Source organism: Pterocles gutturalis, unplaced genomic scaffold (assembly GCF_000699245.1).
Source record: "Pterocles gutturalis isolate BGI_N339 unplaced genomic scaffold, ASM69924v1 scaffold37813, whole genome shotgun sequence".
NCBI classification, from domain to species: domain Eukaryota; kingdom Metazoa; phylum Chordata; class Aves; order Pterocliformes; family Pteroclidae; genus Pterocles; species Pterocles gutturalis.
In genome coordinates this window covers 12,125-36,042 of record NW_010126982.1, presented here as the reverse complement: position 1 = coordinate 36,042, position 23,918 = coordinate 12,125, and the positions used below count along the sequence as shown (strand labels likewise).

At 47.7% G+C, this 23,918-nt stretch overlaps 1 protein-coding gene across 1 annotated transcript; it reads left to right on the top strand.

Annotated features, from left to right (window-relative positions):
• Positions 1-3,551: 3,551 nt before the first annotated feature.
• Positions 3,552-15,284, top strand: LOC104459790 (D-beta-hydroxybutyrate dehydrogenase, mitochondrial-like; the record flags this gene model as incomplete). Its single annotated transcript, XM_010079152.1, has 4 exons — positions 3,552-3,662; positions 9,939-10,080; positions 13,007-13,159; positions 14,803-15,284. Coding segments are annotated over 4 exons (888 nt in total), but the record flags the coding sequence as incomplete, so codon positions are not given.
• Between the last annotated feature and the right edge of the window lie 8,634 nt (positions 15,285-23,918).

The following is a 23,918-nucleotide window of genomic DNA, read 5'->3' as shown; positions in this document are numbered from 1 at the left end:
CCGTGCTGCCCCGCGCTGTGGGGAAACCCCGCTTCACTTCCAGGGCTCACAGACCGGTGGGTACGTGGAGTGTGCTCCAGTACTCTGAACTGGGAAATGAGCGTGAGGGAGGAAAAAAAAGTCCCGTGAAAGGAACAGACTTGTATAACCAGTCTCTTCTATGTCTGTTAACAAATAGCACTAAGTGTCAGGTTCTTTCACTGGGTTGGAGTTAAGTTAGCTCTTGCTCGCACTCCAGACACCCTTTCTGCAGGCATCTGGGAAAGCTTGCAAGTGAACATGTTTTTGCTCCAGGGCCTCCAGCTTAGTCCTGCCCTTCTGAAACTGACAGATAACAGCTTTGGCTGGTTTGCAACCTCACACTTCACGCTTCTTCCATTCTCTCCGCTCCTCTGATACTCCCCATCCCTGTCCCACCTGAGAAAATACCTTCCTTGTAGTGAATATTTTAAGTTCCTTTTCCTGGGACTGAAAACCTCCACTTCCTGACTCTGGAAAAAAGGAGCAAGCAAAGTTTAGGTTGTAACTCCTCTTATCTTCAAATTAATCTGTTTGACAACAAGAAGATGGTCAGGAGAGGGAATAGGATCCAGAAGACAAGTGACCCAGTAGAAGAAGATAAAGTCTGGGCAAGCATGGGGGGTTCCCACATTGTCCAGAGAGACTGAGGCTAAAAAAGTAGCTTCATTTTTCTTAGCCTCTTTTGCAATAAATGTGTATAATTTTGATAGATCACCTGCATGAGTAAAACAAATTCTACTATTTAACAAAGTGATCATATCCCAGTAGGAAAAGCTAGTGAGGTGTGTGGACCTACACTGGCTGCAGGTCAAAATCAAGCTGCCTCCTTGGTGGGGCTGTTTGAACTATGCAGGATGTGTACTCCAGTGCAGTGGATCACACAGGGAGGATACAGGCAGTATTACTCTGCCCAGATGCTACAGCAGCACCTCCACTGCAAGAAGCTATTCTGCACTCGCATCAGGTCTCGGATGCCTGGCAGCACTGTACATGAATGCCATCTGTGCAGTATTTCCTGGGAACGCTGTATAAAGGTTAGGGAGACACCTGAAGTTCCTCCAAGTGCTGATTAAGGTCACTGTGATGCCTGCTAGAGAGTTGATAGCTGGTCCTCTCCCCCTGTGTCAGCACTGTGTCAAACTAAGCTGCAGACTGACCTTATCAAATTCCAGGAATTAGGCCCATTAGGCCTTATCTTGGGAGTTTCAGAAGATAAGGATGGGCTTTTCCCCATTTGGAGTTTTTTTGGGATGGGATCTTTTTTGGCTGGGAATGGGGTCACTCCCTGCTCTCACCCCTAGGAGCTTTTTGTCAGACCAGGCATGGCAGAAAGACAGAGGCAGCTACAGTCGGGAGATCTGTTACACCCCTTGGGTTTTCTTTGCACACTTGTTTGAGCTGCTGGGGCCTCAGTCTGTTATGAACCATGCTGCTGTAGTCACATGTTTTGTTACCAGCAATTAGGATAATAGCAAATAATTAACAATCACAGGAACCTTCTCATACTGTAAATTGTTCCTCATTTTTTTTTTTTTTTTGCTATTCTAGACAGCTGAGAGGATTTTTAAACCTCCTCCTTTCAGTGTACATTTTGGTGGCTTGGTGGTTGTTTTTTTTTTTTGTTTTTTTTTTTAACCTGAGAAAGCAAACCAGCTGCTTGAGAACTAAAACTAGAAGCACACAGGAACACAGCCCAGTCATTTGCTTTTACTTCCTGCAGCTGAGCTCTGTCATTATTAGACTGGCCAGCAAGGCAGCTAATGATGGCTGATGATGGGGCATCTTCTCTGTTTGTTGTGGGCTCTAGAAATGATCATAACTCCTTATCCTTATTTTGTGAAGGCTTATGTCTTCAGATTTCAGAGGGAAAGGGTTGAAGGAGGTAAGGCAGAGAAAAAAGTCAAATCCTTCTCCAGGGGCCAGGTTACTGAATTAATGTGGGAGGTAACCTTGGGAAATTCTGTTATCTGTTTCATACTTGATCTTCATCTCTCCTGGAGCTGTGTCTCTGAAAACGAGACTAAGATTGAGTGCAGTATATTTAATTTTCACTTGTCATATGTCCTTTAGCTGTAGCTACCTTCAGAGCTTTAGTAGAGCTAGCCTGTAGTTGGGTGCTCTTTGCCTGAGTGTAGGAATCAGTGTTAATGTGGGTGTTTGTATGATAAATGCAGGATAGACTTTTGGTCAGTTCTCTTTTCAGCTTCAGATCACCCCTCCACTTTGAAAGCAATAGCTGCAGCATGAGATACAGGACAGGCTGCAGCTCATTTTCTTATTGTTTTCTGCATATCTTGAGTAATGCTCTGATAACTATCACCCTGTAATTATTCCTTATTGCCACTTCACTACCATGCTCATCAGCAAAATGAGATCAGAGAGTGCTAGTGATTGCCCCATTTCTGTCTGAAAAAGTGGGGCTGAAAAAGCCAGTGCCGTTCACAAGTACTGTAAAATAGGGATGTTCATACTCCAGCTGTTGTTAACACAGCAGCAGGGAATATTAGTTGCATATCTCTCCACAGAGATGGAAGTGACCTCACTTCCTTATTGCATTCTCTAGAACTTCGTTAGTGTCACGTTATTGCCTCACAGGTATGGTTTCAGTTGGGAGCAGTGCAGCACTGCAGCTGGGTGCCTGCAAACTGGGCTGAGCTTTGCGAGCTCATTGCTTCGCAGATGTGGGGAGGAGAGCAGGGGGGAGAGATTACTTTCAAGCAAAGACAGACAGTGAAGGTGCAGTGCTTCAGTATGGGAGTCTCTTCAGGATTTGTGATTCAGTTTTCAGATCCATCACAAGCCTGTTGTGTCACACCATCTGGAGCATCAAATCTCTTTCAATTTATCTGTCAGTCAAAAGATAATAATGTAAGAGAGAACCATAGGATTTGATAAGTTGTTCCTGTTAAGACTGCAGTGTTTCAGAAGGAAACCCTAACCTGTAGTCATATTTCTGCATGCTAAAATACAGCATGGAAAGTACCGCAGAGAGTGGGAGCAGGTAGGGAACAGACAATGGAGTCACTGCAGTTAAAAGAGCTGCTGTGCAGTTCAAGCAGGTGTCATACTGTCATTTGGATGTTTTCTGTGCTGTTCTTGTAATGCCTGTGAGCTGGTAGATCACTGACTTCTTTTGAAATGTTGTGTTTTGGCCGCTGATACTTGAAAGAAAGAGCTACTGTTGTAGCTTGGGTATGAAGGCAACACAAATTGTTATAGACCTGCAATTGAATAAATTCAGGGTTTCACAGTAGTTGGGAGCTGGTTGCATTTCTACACAGGAATTGTGTCATCTTGTTTACGCTATTTGACCCTGCAGAAGCTCCATGGAAACTGTTGGGTTTAGATTGCAGCCAAGTTAGCATGCAGACAGGTATGTGCCCACTGTGGCTTGCAGCGGGAGGTGTACATCCTCAGCACTAGCCAGCCCTGGCTGCAGGGCTGCAAGCTGCTCTTGCGCTGTGTCGGTGGGTGCTGGTGGTGCCTGCAGTGTTGCAATATCTGACGTATTACTGTCTTTCCTCGCACAGGCTGAAGGGAAGGCGGTGCTAATAACAGGCTGCGACAAAGGTTTTGGACATGCCTTGGCAAAACGGCTTCACACAAAGGGATTTACTGTATTTGCTGGATGCTTGCTCGCAGTGAGTAGTAATATTAATCAAAATTCTTCTCTGATTGGAGAAAAAATGCTTCTCAAGTGACAGCATCTTCATCTGCAGTCTCCGTTTACCCTAGTCCAAGATGTGGGGAAAGTGCAGTGGGCAGGGATCGTTACATCTTCCATTGCTTCATCTGCCTGTTGCATCTTGTCATTCCTGTAATTCTGAGCTTAGAGGAGGGCAGGGACTGTCTGTGAGCTGCCTGTGTGTACAGTGGCTTGCACAGTAGGGCACTGTTCCCTGCTGGAAGCCTCTCAGCAGTGTTGCAAAACACTCAATAAATCTGATAGTCCAAGACTGCTATGGCGCTATGGCTTTCTGTCTGCCCTGGCGTCTCTGTTGCTATCTTTCGTTCTCTCACTTTCCTTTGGGGACACTCTTCTCAAACTCATCTCCAAGATGCCTCTCCTGCCTTGTTCAGATTCCATTTCCAGTGTCTTCTAACTGTGCTTCTACAGCTCCTGTGGAAGCTATTCAGTTTCTGGATAGCTGAATAAACAGATTTCTGTACCTTTCTGCTATCTGTAGGTCTCACCCTCTGTCACCTGTGTTTGGCAGATGGCATCACTTGTTGTAAGAGATCAGTTTAGGCACACTGAATCAGAAGGGGTTGCAGAACCGGCATCCCAGTCCTCTTACTATGCTTTTTTGATGTTTTAATAGTCAAAACTCATGTAATTTCTGACCTGAATTCTTCAAAGTCAGTTCATACCTACTTGTTTCTCTGTTTGAAGATGGCCATTTCTGCACAGGTGCTCAGGGAGTGATGACCACAGATTCTTGAGTAGTGTGGAGGGCAAGAACAAACAGGAAAAGGTGGTCCTTGTTGCTTGTGCAGTCTCAGCGGAGGTTACATTTTTCCACCACACCAGAAGGGAAAGTTATTATCAGCTGACATATTGTGTAACTTGAGAGCAAGAGAGTCCTGTTGGAAAATTGCCACTATTTGGAAATTTCCATGTGGAGGCTCTGTAAATCCTTCAGCAATCATGTCATGCGCTGCTTTGGGATGCCTGTCTCTGTGGTGATAGCAAGTCAGGCACTTGCTTTGCTGAGCAGCAGGTGTAGGGAACAGAAAGGAGAGGGGAGATAGGGTGGTCTGAGAGCTGTTCAGAAGGCAGCACGCTAGTGCAGAGCAGAGAGGGACAGTCTCCATTTGAAGCCACGTAAAGAAAATAAGTGCTCCCAGAGTGAGCCCTGATTGCTTGTTTATTGATTTAAAAAAAAATGTTACTTCTTGATCGCAGATTATTACCTGTCCCAGAATGGCCGGGCAGCTCTCAGCATCCCCCTCTGATCTGGCCTGGCAACTTCTTACTCAGAGCTAAAACTTTTGTGGGTCAGTACTTATGTTCAGTGTGGAAGTGGAAAATGCATCAGCAGTCATAGTTGATCTGCAAGTGACTTTCGGGAGATTGATGAGCACTTGACCCAGAAGGGGGAGAGAATGTGATTTTTCTTGTTCAGTGTGTTAATAAATTTTCAGGAGGTCTGGATTTGGTGCCCTAGGATTTCACTTGTAGGTGTGTTTTTTTTTCTTCTGGATTGTTCGTGTTGTTGTATCTCCTGTTAGGTGCACATGAAGGTCAGGGTCTGGTGGTAACACAGTTACCTGTGTAGCTGTTGCGAAAGTGATACAGCCAAATACTTTCTACAGTTCTTGGGACAGCCATCATCCTCAAGGAACAGCCTTGTGTTGGTTGAAGAGATAGTAGCCTAAGAATTTAAAATTTGATGAGCAGGAGCTTACTGAAAATCTAATGGCACTGGGGATGAAAATGCTTATAAACTTAGAGCTGCCTGCTCTGAGAAAAGGAAGCATATAGTGTCTGCAGAAAAGGATGGTGGATCCAAAAGAAGCAGGAAACATCAGTGAAGGCAGGGAGCCGTTGGGTCAGACCACTTGTGAAGAACAAGGTATGAGCATATGTGTGATTATTTCTGGTAAGTGAAAGGGTGCACGTGCAGTGTGGCTGAGGATGCAGCTGCCTTATGGTAACTGGCTGTGTGCATGTGGCTGCTCATGACAAATGCAAGGAAACTTACCCTGCCATGAAAGAAGAGTAAGCTGCTGTAGGTTCACTGCAGGGTCAGAGCAGGTATGGGGGCAGTTGTTGCAGAGTAGATGCCAGGCTATTAGTTCACACATAGTTACTCCATCATCAGTTACTTGCATGCTTTTACACTGAGAATTAAAGGATCCTTGCTGTACTACCCACCACGGAAAGCTCTTGCATTAAATACAGGATGGTACACTGTCAGCTGCTTCAGGAGGTTTTCAATGATCAGAGACACAAAAATAAAGCTACAGGAATAACAAGAATACTGCAAGCAGACTGGGATAGAAGTGGAGAGGATTGAGGGCAAAAGAGATTTCACTTCTGATTAAGATGGAACAACACACAGAAATTGATTACAAAATACCTGGAAAGTAGAAAGTACAGAAAAGTTGAAGTAATAATTGTCTTATATTATTTGACCTTACTGAAACAAAGGATAAATTGTTTTTGGATGCATACTGCCAGCAGTTTTCATGAGGAGTGCAGGCAAGAGAAGAGAGCAGGGAATGTTTACGTACTCTGATGTGTTCAAGTTCACCAGGCCTGATGAAATGTAGCAAAGAGCATTTAAATGATGAGCTGTTGTGATTTCTGCCCCATGGGTGACATTTTCAGGAGCACCTCGAGGCCAGAGGATTTCCAGAAGGCTGGAAGAGGGCAGATACTGTGCTTCCCTTCCCAAAGAAGACGGACCTCTGGAACTGCCAACTAGGCAGCTCACTTTCGGTGTGCTAGATTAAGTTGTGATACACTGAACTTACAATTTTACAATGTATAGATCATAGTGTGATACACAGTCTGTAAGTTTACTGGGAACAGACTGTGCCAGGTCAGTCTGACCTCATTCTGCCTAAGCAGCAGAGTGGTTAAAGGGGGAGGAATAAATGTATCCTGAATAAGGGTTTTGACGCAGTCCCTCATGATAGAGGGGAAACTTATGCCCTGACCCTGTGGCTGCTGTTCAGTCCCAGGGAAATTTTCTTGGAAGTGCCCCCTGGAATAGAGGTTCACTTGGAAAGAAATGTGCATGGTGCTAAGCAGGGAGGATTGCAGGCACTTTGGGGAATAGGGTTCAGAATGATCCTGACAGATCAGATGGCGTCTGAAATCAGTTAGATAGAAATTGGTAATGACAAATACAAGGTGTTCTACCTAGGAAAAACAGGAAGGGAATGGGTGGGTAGGCAGCAGCAAGGCGAGGGGGGAACTGACGCAGACAGTGAGCTGGCTGGATCCACGGGCATTCAGCATTGTGTTTGTGGCTTCCTGATTCCCGCTGACATCTTGCTGTGGGTGCCCAAGTGCTTGCCAGGACCTAATAATGAATCCAATGAGCTTTCCTGAGAAAAGGCCATTGCTGGCCAGTTACAGGAGGGCTCTCTGCTAACAAGCACCTGTGATCTGCCTGTCCCTCAGCACCAGCTGCATCAGGATCCTGTGAAGCAGAGCAGGAGAGGAGTGAGCAAGGGGAAGGGGAAGCAGCTGAAAGCTGGAGCAAGGCTCTTCTGCTGGGTGGACAGGGTGTGTGTGGCTGTTGGGCTCCCTGCCCAGGAGCAGCCCTTGCTAGGCAGAGGGTGGGGTGGGCAGCCAGAGCTGAGCGGGCTGTGAGGGCAGGATAACCGGGGGAAATAAGATAGCTGGGGGGGAAATGGGAAAGTCCCACTGAAGACCTCTCTGGAGAGTTCCTCGGCAGCAGGGTGGACTGCAGCAGGGCAGCTTTCAACTCTGATGGAACTGGGAAAGGAAAGCCGGGAGGTTCTCTGAGAGGCGAAAAGTCAGACACAAAAAAAAAAGTGACAGCAAAAGGAGAGGAAGAGGGTTTTTGCAGGACCGATGGGGCCATTGCTGACAGGGTCCACCTGGCTATCCCGCTCAGCTCAACAGCCTACTGCGTGGCTCCTGCTGGTGCATCCCAAGGCCACGAAGGCCATCCCAGGGAGGACAGCTGCTCACATGGGAACTGCTTCAGGTATTTTCCCAGCCAGCAAATCTACTGTTTAAAATACAAGGAGGAAGTACCAAGGGGGTATCTGAACAGGGAATGTGCTTGCAGCCCCTGAAGGCCACAGAACATAAGATGATGTTCACTTGCCATAAAAATACATGGCTGCTTCATTTGTGAAGACATAAGACTTAAGCTGTTTGTTTTACAGTTAAATAGTGGCTGAGGTGGTGTCTGCAACTATGAAAACTGTTTCCAATTGATAATTGCATGTTGAAGTCAGTCTTCCAAAATCAGTATCTTTTTGTCAACAATGAATGAATTGTAGCTGGGAAGGTAACTTTGTTTCTCAAAAACAGTGGAAATATTTCTTGTTTAGTTCATAAGCATTATGAAAGATTAAAAAAGATTTTTTTTTTGTTCTCAGTGCTCTGAAATGACAACTGGTACTTGAGTACAGATATAGCTAAGTTTTTGTTTCTATATAGATACAGTAAATCTCTCTCTTTACAAGGTGAATTAGCTCCGCTTTATTCACTGTTAAGTATCTGGAAGTTGCTTTGTACAACTCTGTGAGATGCAAGAACATCTTTCAGAAATATAGTGAGGCATCACACAACCCTTGCCCATTTCAAAAGGAATATATTTTGGTGACCATGTTACTAACTACCTGTAATGCCACTTTTAGAGATTCTTTTTGTGGCTAGATAAGAGGGCTAGACACAGCATACCACTGTGTTTGATATGCATTAGAAAGCTTCAGGTCTTTATTGGCCTTTTTTGTGATACCTGGAAATAAGTCAGTTGTGAAATGCTATGCAGCCATAGGGCCAGAAACTCATTCCTACTATTGTCGTCATGCTGATGTAACTATATATTGATTTTTTTAAAAGAGCTAGTCTGCCTTCCTCAAGGTTGAAATGGACGTTTCAGCTCTTTTTACACATCATTGTTCACTGGGCTGAAGGTGGAGGTGAGATACTCTATACTATATTCATTAAATAGCCTGAGATATGTATAGAAAACTAAGCAGTGACATGGGTTTTATATCAGCCTGGCTGCAGAGGCAGCTGAGCAGGTGACTGTGGGAGGGTTGCTCACCTTGTTTGCCCTTGTGCTGTGGGAGTTGGTATCAAGTGCTAAAGGAAGAGTGGCAGCCAGGCATCGTGACTCACCAATTCATAACTTTTTCCTCCCTAACAAGGCAGAGCCTGTGATTCAGGCAGTAGTTTGGTGAATTAAATCTCAAGCCTGCTGTGGAGCTGCGTGGCTAATCTGTGCTCTATTGGCTTTTATTTGTTGTATACCACCTGAGCAAGGCTGTAAGCCTTAGACAGCAATTCTGTCTGGAAGTGACCAGGTAAAATTTCAAATTTGAACTGTGTTTAGGTTTGACTAAACAAAAAAAAACTTCCCACAGCAGTAACAGAATCTCTAATGAGAGCAATGGGGAGGAAAAAAAAGATGATAGAAAGGAAAGCAGAGCCATCACATTCATATTACCTATAGTGTGTAAAAAAAAAAAAAAAAAAAAAAGACTTGTTGACTTGTTCTTGCTTCCTCAGCCAGAATCTTTCATGCCTTGTGTCTGTGATCTTGTTGCTGTGTGGCAGATCTCCACTGTGCATCCTGTTCTGCTGTGTAGTAAGAGCAAAATATTATTATTATATAGGTTCAGCTGTAAATGTTTCCTGCTGTATTCTGTGGCATCAGACCATTTGCTGTTAGGCATGCCAAAGGTGTCCCTGCTGTCTTGTTTTCAGAGTGATCTGACAATGCTGTTACATTAGCAGCCAGGCAATGTTTTGGAATGAGTGCAGTACCTAATTAGCCTTTTGCTTTTAAGCCTAGAAAATCTGACTCTGATTTCTGTACGAGTGTTAGCTATGTTACCTGCAGAGCATGGAGGCTGAGGCAGTGGGGAGTCACGCACAGCTATCCTGGGCTGGCACAGTATTTGACAGTGTTACAGATGTGAAACCCTTTGTATGAGGAGCTGACAGCAGGGGCTTTGTGGCCCCTAGGAGCAGTGGGTCACTGCTGCGGATACAGGGGCTGTGCTGGAGGGAATAGGAAGATGGCAGTGGGTTGCATACTGGCTCGTGTGGCTCACGGGCCTGTTTGTGCACCAGGTTTACGCTTCTGTGTGCAACTTCAGTAGCTTCTATTTCCTGTCCATGTGAACATGTGTGGCCCCAACCTACATTATTTTTCCTTGTCAGTCCTAGTGGCACATCTTTCTTTTCTGCTGAGCAGGATGAGAATGGAGACGGAGCCAGGGAGCTGAAGAACATGAAGTCAGATCGCATGCAAATGCTACAGCTGGATGTATGCAGTGACCGGGAGGTGGCTCAGGCTGTGGATTTTGTGAAGAGGACCCTGAAAGAACCAGAGGAAGGTGTGTGGGCATCTTTTTATCTTCCAGCACAGCTGACTCTTTGCTGTGCTCGCAGAATCCTTCCTACAGCGTAGGCCATCCACTGGCCAGGTCATTCCCTCTCTGCCCTGCCAAAATAGGGGTAACAGGCCTGGAGGCCTGTGAAGTGTGTGGCTGGCAGTCAGGCAGTGCTGTACCAGAGTCACTGAGAATTGTCTTGCTCTTGGTGTGACACCCACATGGGAAGAGATGTCTTAATGCAAATTATGTGAGCACACCCTTCCTTCTAAAACAAGCATGTGAAATATAACAGAGTTACATACAGGCTCTGTTCCCACACATGTTCTCTCTGCATGATTTTTCTTCCTACGCAATCACCCAGCCCTCGTCACGCATTTCACAGCTTCTCAAGCTTTTCCTGAAGAGCCCAGCAACAGCAGTGGTGGCACGGAGCCATTTCCCACTGAGTGAAAGCTTGTAAGGGAGCAGCTCTGTTGCTTCTATAAATGCAGCAGTGTTTGCAAAACCTTGAGTGTAGCAGGGACGGAGAAGTCTTGCATCCTTGATGAGCAAGTTGTACTGGTTCTCCTGCTCTTGAGAGCCTTATCCTGTAGTTGTTTGCTGCAGCACAGTGTGCAAAGCAGCAAAGGCTTCTTTTGAGGTGCATCAGTATGACTGATGTTTGGGGCTTGCCAATAAATAGTGCTCAATAAAAAGCACTGGAACATAAGAGACCATTGAGGTCGAGGTGCTTTACACAGAGAGCCTTGCTGCACAGCGAGTGTGGCCTCAGAGCTAGTGCAGAACAGTTCTTGTGCTGTACATTTATACCTCTTCTCACTGTGCTGTGTACATAAGGCTAAATTCATTCCAATGGGAGTGCCCCTATTTGTTTTCAGTCTTGTGCAGTTCCCACTGTATTGTTGACAGTAGAGAAATAATGGTGATAAGGCTCTGCTCAGTAAACACACAGCTGTCCAGCAAACAGCCCCGTGACCAGGTGCGTATCAGCACTTTGTTCTGTACCTAACATGACCTGATCGATGAGCAATGACATTCCAAGAATGAACTATTGTAAATAATCATAGAATCGTTAAGGTTGGAAAAGACCTAATGTTTTCATGAACGGCCCTGAATCTAACCTCACAACCCAAGAAATGGGAAATCATTGTAGAGAAATATAGATTCAGGAATACTTTGCAGAGGTCAGTTTGGGACTGACAATTTAAGTCTTTTGTGGTCTTTGGTAAATCCCTGCCAAATTTTCTCTGCATAGCTTTTTGTTACTGGTGAAAATACACTGTCAGACACCCTGTTTTCATGGTCCTGCGAACGATTAGAACCTGCTTTGCAGCAGCGCAGGGGACCCCATTCAGGCTGAGATATGTGCTGGCTGCCAGATGGGTATGAATTTCGGTGTTGTCTTCACCCATTAAAGCTGTCAGCTTCAGTAAGTGCAGTAGCAGCAGGCTACTCGGGCAGAGCAGGAGTAGAACTACCTGAAACTTGAATTAATAAAAACGTAAGTAAGGATAGTTGAGCAAGATGTTTTCTTGACTTTTGCTGCAGGCCACAGCTTTGCTGTTATCCCAAACAGCCCCGGGGCTGTTGTGGCCTGGTGGGGGCTGGGGAAGGGTTGTTCTTGAGGAGGACAGAGCTGCAGACCAGTGAACTGGAGCAGTATTCACCACTGTCTGTCAGAGACAGGCATGCAGGGCAAAAGGGGTGCTGGGATGTGAGAGCTGGGAGATGCAGGAATGGTGGCAGCTATGAGAGACAAATAGGCAAATCCATTCTGGGACAGCCCATGAGAGAATGGTTCATGCACTGTTATCACTGGGTGGAACCTTCTCAGGTCCACTGTACATGGCTGATCAACAGCCTTCAGGGAAAAGGAATGTAGCTGGTTCCAGGGCAGGGTTACTAGGGCTGGTGGGAGAGTAGAGAGCCAGTCTTGCAAGGGCGTGGTGGTGTTTTTAAATGCACCATGGTGGTAAGAGGAAGGTCAGGGAGTAGAAAGGAGCCTTGACTCCAACGGGGTACTTACACAGCGAAAAATAACCATGGTACATGGCAAGACATCAAATGAGGAGCAACTCTGTTATTTTGTTCCAGCTCTTCTATTTGTTCCTCCTGCAGTTTATGGCTGCATAGTCCTATGCTCCAGCAAATTAACAAAGTCCTACAAATGTTTGCCACTGGGACTCCTGCAGTAGTGACTTCAAAGGGTCAAGTCCTTGGTGACGTCCTAAGACCTGGACATGTTAGGGGCTCAGTGCAGAAGCTCTTGGTAAGTGGAGTCAGTTTCATTTTGACAAGACTGCATGCACAAAAGATGTTAATTTTAAAATTCTAGTTTTAAGTTTTGGTTGTAAGTTTGCCGTGTCCTGCTATAGTTAGGATTGGGAAAACCCGAACAGCTGGACTAAAATACAGGAGATGTTAAGTGGGCCATGAACCTGCAGATCAATACCATGCACTCTCTGAAACAGTGAGTCAGAGTTGTGAAGGGGATTTAGAAATCTAAGATAATTGTTTTCCTTCCATTTTTTTTTAATTGAGGGAAAGTCCAGCCTCCTCCAAATTGCAAAAGCTATGATAAAGTCACTGAGTGAAGACAAACCTGGGACCAACAGGAGGCATAAAAGAGGGTCAGCCAGATCCAACCATACAAAGCCCCAGGATTGAATTTGACCTTAGAGGAGACATTCCAAGAGACAGTGCTTGTGTGACCCCATCACTCTCCCTGGTGCTCTAAACAAGCCCCACTGGCTTCACTTCTGGTATATCAAGAGTTTATTTCATCTCCTTGCCTTTTATCTACAACTTTTTTCTACTAAAATGCCCAGTTCTTTGTCAAGGAGTTGGGTTGCATTGAACAACAAGGAAAGCTGCTTCTCTGTGACACTTTTCCTCATTCCACTCTTTACCATGTGTTTGTTGGCAGGTCTGTGGGGCCTGGTGAACAATGCTGGCATCTCGACCTTTGGAGAGGTGGAATTTGCGAGTTTAGACAACTACAAGAACGTGGCAGAGATCAACCTGTGGGGCACCGTGAGGGTGACAAAGGCTTTCCTGCCCCTCATTCGTAGAGCTAAAGGTACGTGCTGGGTAGTGTGGCTTTTGCAGCCCAGCAAAGACATGTATCTAAAAATCATGACTCAACTGTGCTTTGAGGAATGCCTGTGCAGTCCAAGGAGGGTGTCTGAGGCATGCAGGCAAACTAGACAGCAGAGTTCAAAATGCTGTGTAAGCTTTTGGTAGTACGGGCCACTCTTGGAGCAGTCTGGACATCTGCACAGCAGGTTGTTATCTTAAACAGCCCAGGATATCAGAGACCTTAGTGCAGTGCTGGCAGATATGACACAGGACTCCAGGCCACCTTTAGAAAAAGTGACTAGAGGCCAGACAACATAATCCTGGCCTCCAGAGTCCACCAAGCGCTTACGTTTGCGTAACTGAATCCTCTTCCTTCATGTTATTCACAGATGATTGCGGAGTGGTAGTGGAGGAATAAATGGGAATCAATAACAGCCATTTTAGATATCTTAAAAGACAACAGTATTCTCAAGTCTTTGTTTTATATTTAAAAAAAAAGTATGAGCAGAACTTTGAAGAGCTTCTTTATTTAGCATGTGTGGGAGAATGCTGGCACAGCTGCGCGTTCTGTGAGGACAGAAAGGGGTTATATTGAGAAGATTACTCAGATAGTGTTTCTAGAAAGTTAAACAAGCCCCATCTCACTACAAAAGGTAGTTTAGCCATCACGTCAGCAGGTGGTTCTCCAATCTGCACTTAGGTCTGGAATGAGAGAGCAGAGCCACCCACTTGTTTCTCAGCTAAAATTTCAAGCTGCAGAAGAGTGTCATGCTCCACGGCTGTGAAAATCCTCTCTGCAGAAATAGCTGGTGAGATTTCAAGGGCCTGTTCGTAAGTGCATCTGAAACCATAATTGCACACATCTTGTGTGGGGGAAGGACAGAGCCACCCCGAGAGAAGTGGCCACTGTTGTCACTGCCCCATGCAGTGCATGATCCAGCAGAAGCTGCTGGAGCTCTGCCATGGGGCTGGCGTGGGCTGACGGTGGGAGTGGGGACAATTGCTCTTTGCTGCCCCGTAGACAGCAGCACATCAATTCTCCTCTGTTTGCCCCAGTCATGCAGCACTCTAGGCACTCCTGGCTGGCCAGCTGGGTGAGCAGGCTGTGCTGCTTGTGCTGCAGGTTCAGAGAAGCCTCCATTGGTTCTTTGCCACCCAGCTCAGGTCTAGAAGCACGTAGCTGTGCTAGGCAGAGTGGCTGCAGATGGGCTGCCAGAAAGAACCAGAATGCTTGTGTGGCATCACACTGTGTTGTGTGCTCTCCAGCTTGTAATACTGCTAGCTGGGAGCTCTAATGCTTCTCTCGCAAGGTGCGGGAGCTGGGCACAGTGATGTCAAAGCACACAGCTGGTAACCTCAGAGGATCTGCGTACTTCACTACTTGGAAATTTGGAGGGAAGTGTCTTGTATGCTTTGTAAATCCTTTTTAGTACAGAGGCAGACGTGCACCATCCATGGAGGAGGTCAGAGCAGGGGCTATCCTTGCTTCAGTCAGTAGAGAAAAGCTCCTTGACATGGTATTTGGATACCCCTTCAAGATTCAGTCTTTACAAATCAGCATCATGCAGCAAAGCACCTTTTTACTGAGATGTTCCAGCTGCTGCCTCTGGAACCCATAAATTCTCCCTGCTCTTTTCTCTCCAGGCCGTGTGGTGAATATCACAAGCATGTTGGGACGGATGGTGAGTCCATCTCGCTCCTGCTATTGCATTTCCAAGTTTGGGGTGGCAGCCTTCTCTGACTGCCTCCGGCAGGAGATGTACCGCTGGGGTGTCAGAGTCGTCCTCATTGAGCCCAGTAACTTCGTGGCAGCGACAGGCATCCTGACGGTGGACGGCATCGACAAGCAGGCTGAGGCACTGTGGAGTGGGGCCAGCGACACTGTGCGGAAGGACTATGGGAGGGAGTATTTTGCTCGCCATGTGGCCCTTATGAAGTCCTTCGTTAACAGTGGCCTGAAGGACATGTCTCTGGTCTTGAATGACATCACTGATGCGCTCACTTCCGTGCACCCGAACAACCGTTACAATCCCATGGAGACCTACTGGTGGGTAAGGTTGCAAGTCATGACTCACTTGCCCACTGCCATTGCTGACTGGCTTTACATCCCCGGAGCCACCCTGTAAACGGCTGTCCTTCAGGCATCCTTCCAGTGCTCATACGTACGCACAGGTTAGAGCTGACTTAGGGCTGTTCTGCACCCATTGCTGATGCATTTCCCCTGTTGATGCATGTGTTTTCAATTTGGGCTATGGCTTCAAGTCTTGTGCTGTGGGATGCTGAGAACACCATGGCTTTTTTGGGTTTTTTTTCATAATTCTTGTTCCTTATATTCCCTGCTGTCCTGATTAAAATTGAAAGGTATTTCCCTTTTAACTGTGGAGGAGGCATATGGGACAAATATGTGGCTACTGTAATTGGGTCAGCAGAGTTCCCCCAGTGATAAATTTGGCTCATTAATGGGCTCTTGCTTTTCCTTACAAGGACAGGCTGCTAATAGCAGAGCAAAGCGGTTGCTGTGAGATGTCTTGAAGGGCAAAACTAAAATGGGAAACAAAAGCAGTTTTCTATTTGCTTGAAAATGGGTCAGTCACAGCCTTCCATTGTTTTCATGGTACTCCTAGGAAGCTCTGCTGTGGTGTGAACTGTCTGCTCTTTCCAGGAAAACAGCAACACTGCCTGTGAACAGCCTCGTTACCTACCTCGGGGTGGTCAGATCCCTTCAAAGAAGGGTTCTTCCCTTCCAGCACTGTGGCCAGGAGCTGCCAGAGCCAGCGACTGTGGACAGGCTGGGCAGGGAAAAACCTTTCTAATAAAGAGTGAGGTCTGCGCTGTCTCTCAGTCAGTCCCTGTGAATGCTGGGACTTGCAGCCTCTCTCTATTCCCTGATGATGAGCTTTGTGAGACAGGCTGGAATCTGATGTAGCAAACAGATTTGGGTCCTCTGACTGCTACCTTAGGTACCAGGGCCTGAACTCCTCAACTGGTACAGACTCTGTCCAGCCGTCCTCCTCCTTCCCTCATGTCACTGCCCCATGCTAGGCTCCTCCTTGCTGGCGAGAGAGCTGCTCTTGCTTTCCCAAATTAGTTTTTTGGTTTCATTCTCTCTGCACTTGAACAGTGATGGGGCACTGTGCAGCCATTAGGAGCTCTGGAATGGTGCTTTAAGTGACATGTTTCTTTTTTTTTTTTTTTTAATATTGCACAATGAAATTTCCATGTCACGCATGATTGTGTCCTCAGATAACCTCCTGGTATTTGGTATGAGCTACTTTTGCACAGTATCCCCAAGGGTCTCTGTTGTTGGTCATATACAAGGATTTCAGTAATTTTTCCAAGTGCTAGAGCTGCCTGGCTTCATCTCCTGTTCCTTCTGTCCCAGTGCTGATCACTAGTGGAGCAGCCAGTGGGCTGTGGGCGCTGCTCGTTGTGCTGGGACCCTACCCTCTTACTCTAGAGACCAGCTTTCCCTTCCACTGCTGAACTTCATTCTGTTTTGTCCTATGTGAGATAAAGTGGCTATGAAAAGAGCTTATCGTTTGCTCTTTTGTCATCTGTCTTTGCTAGCTCTGACTTGGAAACTGTGCCATAAACTTTTTGTATGCCATTGGCTGTAAATGCTTGGAGTCTGCATGCAGCCATGAATGCTGTGATGCCCGAGAAGGAAAGCAGGCTTTCCTTGGAGATGCTGTGGTGGTAGCTTGTATTACAAGTAAATGCTGGCCGTGCAGTTCTTTTCTATTCCAGATCATCAGTATGTGAAGATTGCCTGGGATCCAGGACTCGGAACGATCCCACTGAACTGCAGCTTAAGCAGTGTTGTAATCACTTCTGCCCCCTGCACTGTGAAATGTGAGTAATGTTAAGTAACACTGATTTGCACAGAGAAGAATAAACTGTGAGATTTGTAAAGCACATGTCCGTGTCTCCAGTGCTCACTTCCATGTTGCTTCTCCCACCCCCTTTAAATCTGAGGCTAGGATTTAACTGGACTCAGCAGTTAAGGAGGTGGTGGTGGTTTAGCAGGTAATGGGACTGTGGAGGCAAGAACTGCCTGCAGCAGATCATGTAGCACAACCCGTTTCATCAGCAGGAGGCAGCTAGAGAGAGGACTCTCTACAAACACACACATTGTCAGTGTTTGTGTTTTGTGTGTTTTCCCTCAAATGACACTTGAGAGCGTGGTGCTGTGCATTATTCGTTGCCTCAGCAGTCTGCGTGTAACTAATCCAAATGCTACAGCTGCCTGGTAATAGGGTGAGCTCTTCTCGCAGACAGAACAGAGACTTGCAAGCCAAGAAGTCTCTGAGGCCATGTGAGGACCTCGTGGCCGAGTCAGGGTTAGGATTTCACAGCATGTGAGCCCCAGTCCCTTCCTCTGCCCCCTAAGAAGTGCCTGATCTGGTTTTGCCTGGGTGGGGAGCTCTGGGTGGGTGTCCAGGGGCGAGAGAAGCAGAGTGCTGGTGCAGGAGGAGCAAGTATCAAGTGTTTCTGCATGGTGCAGGTGATCAGATGAACTCTGAGCCAGTGGAGCAAAGCCAAGATGAGCAAGCAGGTTCCTTTCCATCTTGAGTTTCCAGCAGCCATTCAGTAAAAATTTGGTTCTGAAATGTGTTCCCTGAGGCAGACAGACCCTTGTTTTGTATCATAGTGCTGCATTAATGCAGGCATTGAGGGCAGATGCTTTCTTGCTGGTGAGTAATGGGGGGAAGGAAGCTCAATTCCATTTGACAGCAACCTTCAAAGCTGGAGGATGAAGGAGACAGAAGGAAGTCCAGTGAAATGCCCTGGAAGTCTATGCTCGTTGCTGCTGTGGTATCCCGCAAGGAGTTAGGCTGACGAAGGTGCCTGTGGCTTTCCTTTCAAGGGACAGCTGCGGAGGCCGTGGCAGTGTCCTACCTTTTTCTGCATGTGTCTCACAATGCTTTGGAAGACAGCAATGGTACAGCTCCTTGGTGCACCCTTTAGCATTTGTAAAGTGTTTCTGTTTTCGCTTTCAGATCAGCCTGGTTCCCTGCGATGACACAGGGAATCAAGAGGTGGTCCTCTGCATGTCGTGTGTGCTCTGGTTCAGTTTAACACAGCAAGGGGCCTCCCAAGCAAGCACTGGGAGTCTGGATACTCCAGAGAGCTTCAGGTTCTCTCTGTCTTGACCAAAACCCAAGTCCCACTGTGTGTCCTAAGGTACCTGTGGTTCCAGGCTTAGCCCCAATGTGAAACATCCCCTAGAAGCAAAGGGAAAGTTTAGAAGACAAGAAGTTTATTGCGGGTGAAGTGAATAAAGATCATCTCTACAAGCCAAGGGAAACCAGAAGTGTCTTCTGAGTGGCAAGAGTTGCAGAGGAAGTGGTTCATTTCAGGCAGAGGCAAGAAGTAGCTATGGAGATCTCTCATTGATAGTTCTTTATGTGTTTATCTCTAAAATGAGCTACACAGAGGAAAGGAACGTATGTGTCTTCCTCTGGGCTTCAAAAGTCTTTACCACTGTCACAAGTGGCTGATGTCCTAGGTTTGCTATTCTGATGTGGCTGCAGAGCTCAGACAGTTGCAGAGCTGGCTGGGAGGTGTGCTGGGAGGCGTGCTGTACCCAATATGGGCTGTGTGGTGTTACTGGGAGCTATGTTCGACAGTCTGCTGGGCTTACAGGCAAGAACCATCATTTGGAAGAACGTTTGTAGGCAGTGGGATGTGATTTCTCTTAGATAATGTTGACTATCAGGATATTTCCGTGTGCCACTTTCCTCCCCAGTGGTGGTCCTGTAGGTGCTGGCTGGTTAGTGAGCACTGGCAAAAAAACCACACAAGGGATGCCAGAGGGTTAGCAAAGCGGATACTCCTGTTTCTGGCCAGATGATGCAGATGAAAGACTCATGGTGTGTCGGCACTGTCTGCTGTGTAACCCGTTGCTTTGACACCTGGGATGGAGTCAATAGGTGTTAGGAAAAAGTTTAGGATTTCAGAAGCACTTCTTGCATGCCTGGTTCTGAAGCCACATCTGAGGAACTGTGCCACTGACAGAAATGTTACTGGGAAAAGGAGGCCAGCGCTGGCAGCACTTTACATGCAGCAACAGCCCTGAAAACAGCATGGGAGAGCACCCAGGGCAGCTCTCCTATGCTCCAGGTCAGGGCTTTACCCCTGCTACCCCAGCAGTGCTCTCCCTGCTCCCAAAGGTCTCCGTGGGGGGACTCAGTGCCTCTCGGGTGGGCTGCCTCCCCCTGGGCTCCATGTCTTTCTGGGGAAGAAATAAAGAAAAACATCTATCAGCACTACCAGTTAGGAAAAAAAAAAAAAGTGTTAAACATGTCAAATGGAGATTAGGAAGCTGTGTTAAGATCCCTACATCAGCCACAACAGCTCAGAAAGCTGCAGAGGTCCTGCCTTGAGCAGAGGGGTGCTGGTGCAGCCATGCTGCCGCGCTGGGCAGGGTGCGGAGCAGGACCCTTCTCCCTGGCTCTGCAGGGAGCTCTGTTCCTCAGCACCCAGCTCTGCAACACTGCCACCCAGCGCAGCCTGAAACAGGAACCTTGCTTACCATTTCAGAAACTTGAAGACCTAGGAAACCCAGGACAGGTTTATCTTTCTAGTGGTGCTGTGTGAACAGCAACGGCAGCACCTGTCCTTTGGGTTGGGGTTTTGAAATGTGAGTTTTCAGCTTCTTGTACAACCACAATGCTGAGAAATGTCTTAGAAACAAACCCAAACCAATACCAGCAGGTTTCTGGGGATGGGGGAGATGCTGCCAATAGCATGGCAGTTTGTAACGGAACCAGCTCCACACCTGGGGCCAGGTACAGGGAATGCCTTCCTAGCAGTGCTGGCAAGGCCACAGTGATGCGAGTGATGCAGCCGTATCATCCACTCCCCGGCACTCTTTGAGGAATGGAGCAGACCTGTGTCTTCACCTCCAGCCAGTGAGGTGTGTGTGGAGCTGATGAGCTGTGCAGTGAGCACATCGCCTGTGCTGGGCACCGGTGGCATCGGCTCGGCGCTGCCCAAGGCAGCTCTGGGCACAGTGCTGGGCTGAGTGGGTGTGCAGGTGCAGTTACCAGGCACAAGGTGCAGTGAACATCACTTCCCCCAGGGTGGTTTCATTTGGTTCCCTGAGGGTGGGTTGCCTCACAGCACATTCTGCCAACAGAGCAGTAACGGCATGGGTCTCTGCCCAGCCCTTGTCTGTGGGTGTGCAGCACTGCTTTCCTCTGCCCTTAACAGAGAAGCTGTTTGTGTTTTGGTCCCACAGGTATGGTCAGGGAGGCATCTTTCTGGTCTCTTCTGACAAAGCACATCATTATCAGGTTATGCTTAATGAAGGAACCTCTGCCACTAGATAGCTTCGAGCCCCAAGGAATCAACGTGGAGAAAGGGTCTGAAGTTTTCTGGCTTTTTTGGAAAAATATCTGTATTTCTAAGAGTGAGGGTTTCTAAGACTTGATGGTACTGCTGTGCTATTGCTAGTTTTGCAGTTTAATGGCCCTTGTGTGATGAAACTGGCCCCAAGTTTTATGGGTTTGCTTTGAAGAGCACATGGCAATATTTGTTCTGCCTGCCAATTCCTCGCTGTTGCCTTCCCCTGTGCCTGCCTGTTTCCAGCCAGCATGGCACAAGGTTGTCCACCCCCTGAGCCTGGCCCCTGGTATGAAAGCTCACTCTCGTGCAGGACCTGGCAGATGATATTGTGAAGAGCAGTGATGTTTCCCAGTCTTTGCCAGCTCTAGCACACAGCTGGAGCAGCTCTGGTCACCTGAAAGTCTGGCAGGTCTTCCGTCACCGTGTTTGCAGCAACATCAATGAAAGTAGAAACAGATGAAATGAGAGACTTTCTAGCTACTTTGGTTGTAGAGAGGCCATTTGGTGGAGTAAGCAGGTAAGAGCTGGACTGTTTTAATGGTATAATGGAAAGACTTCTGCCTAGGACTGAGATTCAGCACTTGTGGTCCTGGCACTGTCACTGGCTCGTAAAGTGTCCTCAACAAATCCCTCTGCCTGCACCAAGCTCCCTTACCATCCCCCCAGTCTCTGCCACTCCCCTGCCCATGCTGGAAAGTGAAAACCCAAAAAGTGTACATAGCAATGCAATGCAGTGCTGTTTGACTTGTTATCATAACTGATGCCAGATGGGTGTTATCCTCCTTTCACCAGGCTGAATTACTTTTTGTGGTGGAATAAAAAATGTGGCATCTCCAGTCTTATCTGTGAAAGCTGCTACAAGTGCCTTATAAAGTCCTCTGAACTTTAATAGCTTCATGGAGGAAGGTGCCAGGGCTGAGGGCAGACATTAACACTGTTGTGCTGCTTTTAAATGGGCACCAGGGTTAACCATCACCCCACAGGCACCTTGCCCAGGGACCTTGAACTCAGCCTGGGGGCAAGCTCTACATGTCTCTTAGTGCATAACTCCAGGGCCCCCTGCTAGAGCAATCTTGCTCCCAGGGGTGCTGGTGGTACCTGTCACCTTGTGGAGTCAGGTGCTGTAGAAGTCATTTTCCTGGTGGGACTTTAACCAGGGTTGCCATGACAATCAGTCAGCAGGCTGCCAGCACCGCTGTCCTTGCGGCTCCTTCCTGGTTTCTGCCTGCTCGGGGGTGTTGAAGCATTCGGAGTGCAGCGAAGCACCTTCCCTTTCCACTGCTAATGAGATGCAACCGTTGCTCCAGGAAGCCTGACTAACGAGGGAGCTGGCAGAGACACAGAATGCACCCTGATAAGGCCCCAGGGCTCCATCACCTACTGCAGGGAGAGCCACAGCATCCCCGCGTCCCACGGGAGACATCCAGTGGGTGTCTGGAGTATGGCTGTGCAGCTCTGCTTCTTACAGAAAGCAGTGCAGGAACGCTTGTGCTTGTGCAGGCACTTACCCAGCAGCCCTCCAGAGAAGATGATGGGGAGCAAGTGCTCTCATGGAGCCGAGGTGCGCTCTGGTATTGGGAAAGTGCCAGCAGAAAATCTGCCTGAGCACTGGGGAAAGGCTTCAAGGGGGCAAAGGCCATCTTCAAAGAGGACAAGATAGAGCGGTGGCTTGGCTCTGTGATGGAAGGTGGCTTAGCTAAGGTGCAGGATGGAGTAATCCAGAGGCTGCAGTGGTCTGTCTGTCCCAGCCAGTGACTCCAGCACTGAGTCTTCTCGGGCTGGCACTGGTGTGGGGACAGCACCAGTGCTTTTGCCAGGAGCTGCTGCCACGCGACATGCACACAGAGGAAGCACCTCTCCTCCCCATCTCCCTCATACTCTCAGCCCCCACACTAAATCCCAACCTCATCCCCGCCCTGCACATGCTCTGTTACTGCACACCTTTTTCCACCAGCAAGTCCCCCAGCCTGTGTGTCCCCTGGAGCACATCTGGACCCTCTTTTCTCACCACTGGCACTTTTCTACCTCTTAAGCCACAGGTGAGCTGCCTGTTTCCCTCAGGCTTTGGGGAGCCCCATACCAGGTAGCCCTTGCCCAACTGCAGCACCAAGAGGAGCGGGAAGCCCCAGCTCGTGCGGTGCTGGGGCAGCGATGGCACTTGGGACAGCTGGGGCCAGCTCCTGGTTCCGGCAGCAACCCCTGCCTGCAGGAACGGGCAGGGCCGGGAGCTGGCTGCCAGCTCTGTCCATGCACAGCCACTTACAGACTCGACATCCCTCCCAGGCTGATCCATTGCATCCCGAGGAAGTCCCTCCACTCCTGTGCATCTGTCCTGGTGTGAGAACTTTTTGCTCTGTTCCCTGGGTAACAACCATTTTGCAAGAATAATTATGTCTGGGAATGCAAGGAATGATAGCTGTTGTCATAAAAATGCAAGATAATTGGATAACACATCCGTTGTCCCACCCCAGGTCTCTTTACACCGAAATACACGCCTGGCTAGTAGCCCTGGGGTGCAGCACAGATAAAAGCATTTTTAACACTGTCTAAACTAATCATTCCTAAAATCTCCCAACTTGTTTGAATGAAACTCACTATGAATGGTATCACTGTGCCATTTCAGACTCCAACTATGTTTTGAATCAAAGTCAGAGCATTGACCACCCAATTTATGTTATTTATTTTCTGTATAATGTAAACTCCAGTCTAGCAAACACTTGGGCCTGTGTTTGAACGCGAGGCGTGTGCTCAGGCTTGGTGGCCTCAGTGCAGCCATTCACGGGCAAAGCCAAACACATATGCCAGTGTCTTTGTGCTCTGCAGCCTGCGCGCAGGAATGTGACTGCCTCTTTCAGAAAAGGGATTGCTCAATTTCTCCTCTGACCTGTGGTGTGAGACGGGGGGCTCAGAGAGAGGGGGTGGAAATGCTGTGCTGGCCGTTGGAGAAGCTCAGCAGGGCCAAAGTGCCGTCCTCAGATCTTCCTGGTGCGTATGTAAAGCACATATAAACACACAGCCTTGTGGTGTAGGAATGAATGGGGGATACCTGAGGGTCTGAGGCCACCCCAAACTCCGTGCATGATTGCTGTGCTCCTGGTAGCTGATGTGAGTTGCTGACTTGAAGCCGGCTCTGAATTTCTCCTGCAGCAGGAGAGCCCATGTCCCTGCTGAAGGGCTCCGCGTTCAGCTGGTGGGACAGCGTCATCTGCCAGAGATTTTGTAACTGTATTTCTTAATTCAATAGTCTGCTCTCTTTCTGTGAGTGGAGCTGCAGTTAACCACACATGATAAATCTGTGTCGTGAGGAAGATGTAGGTTGTATATAGGTCATAGAAAATGTAATTGTGTAACTGCATTAACGCATTCCTGAGGTAAGGTGCTGAAATATGGTTTATCTGCAGAAAATAGGG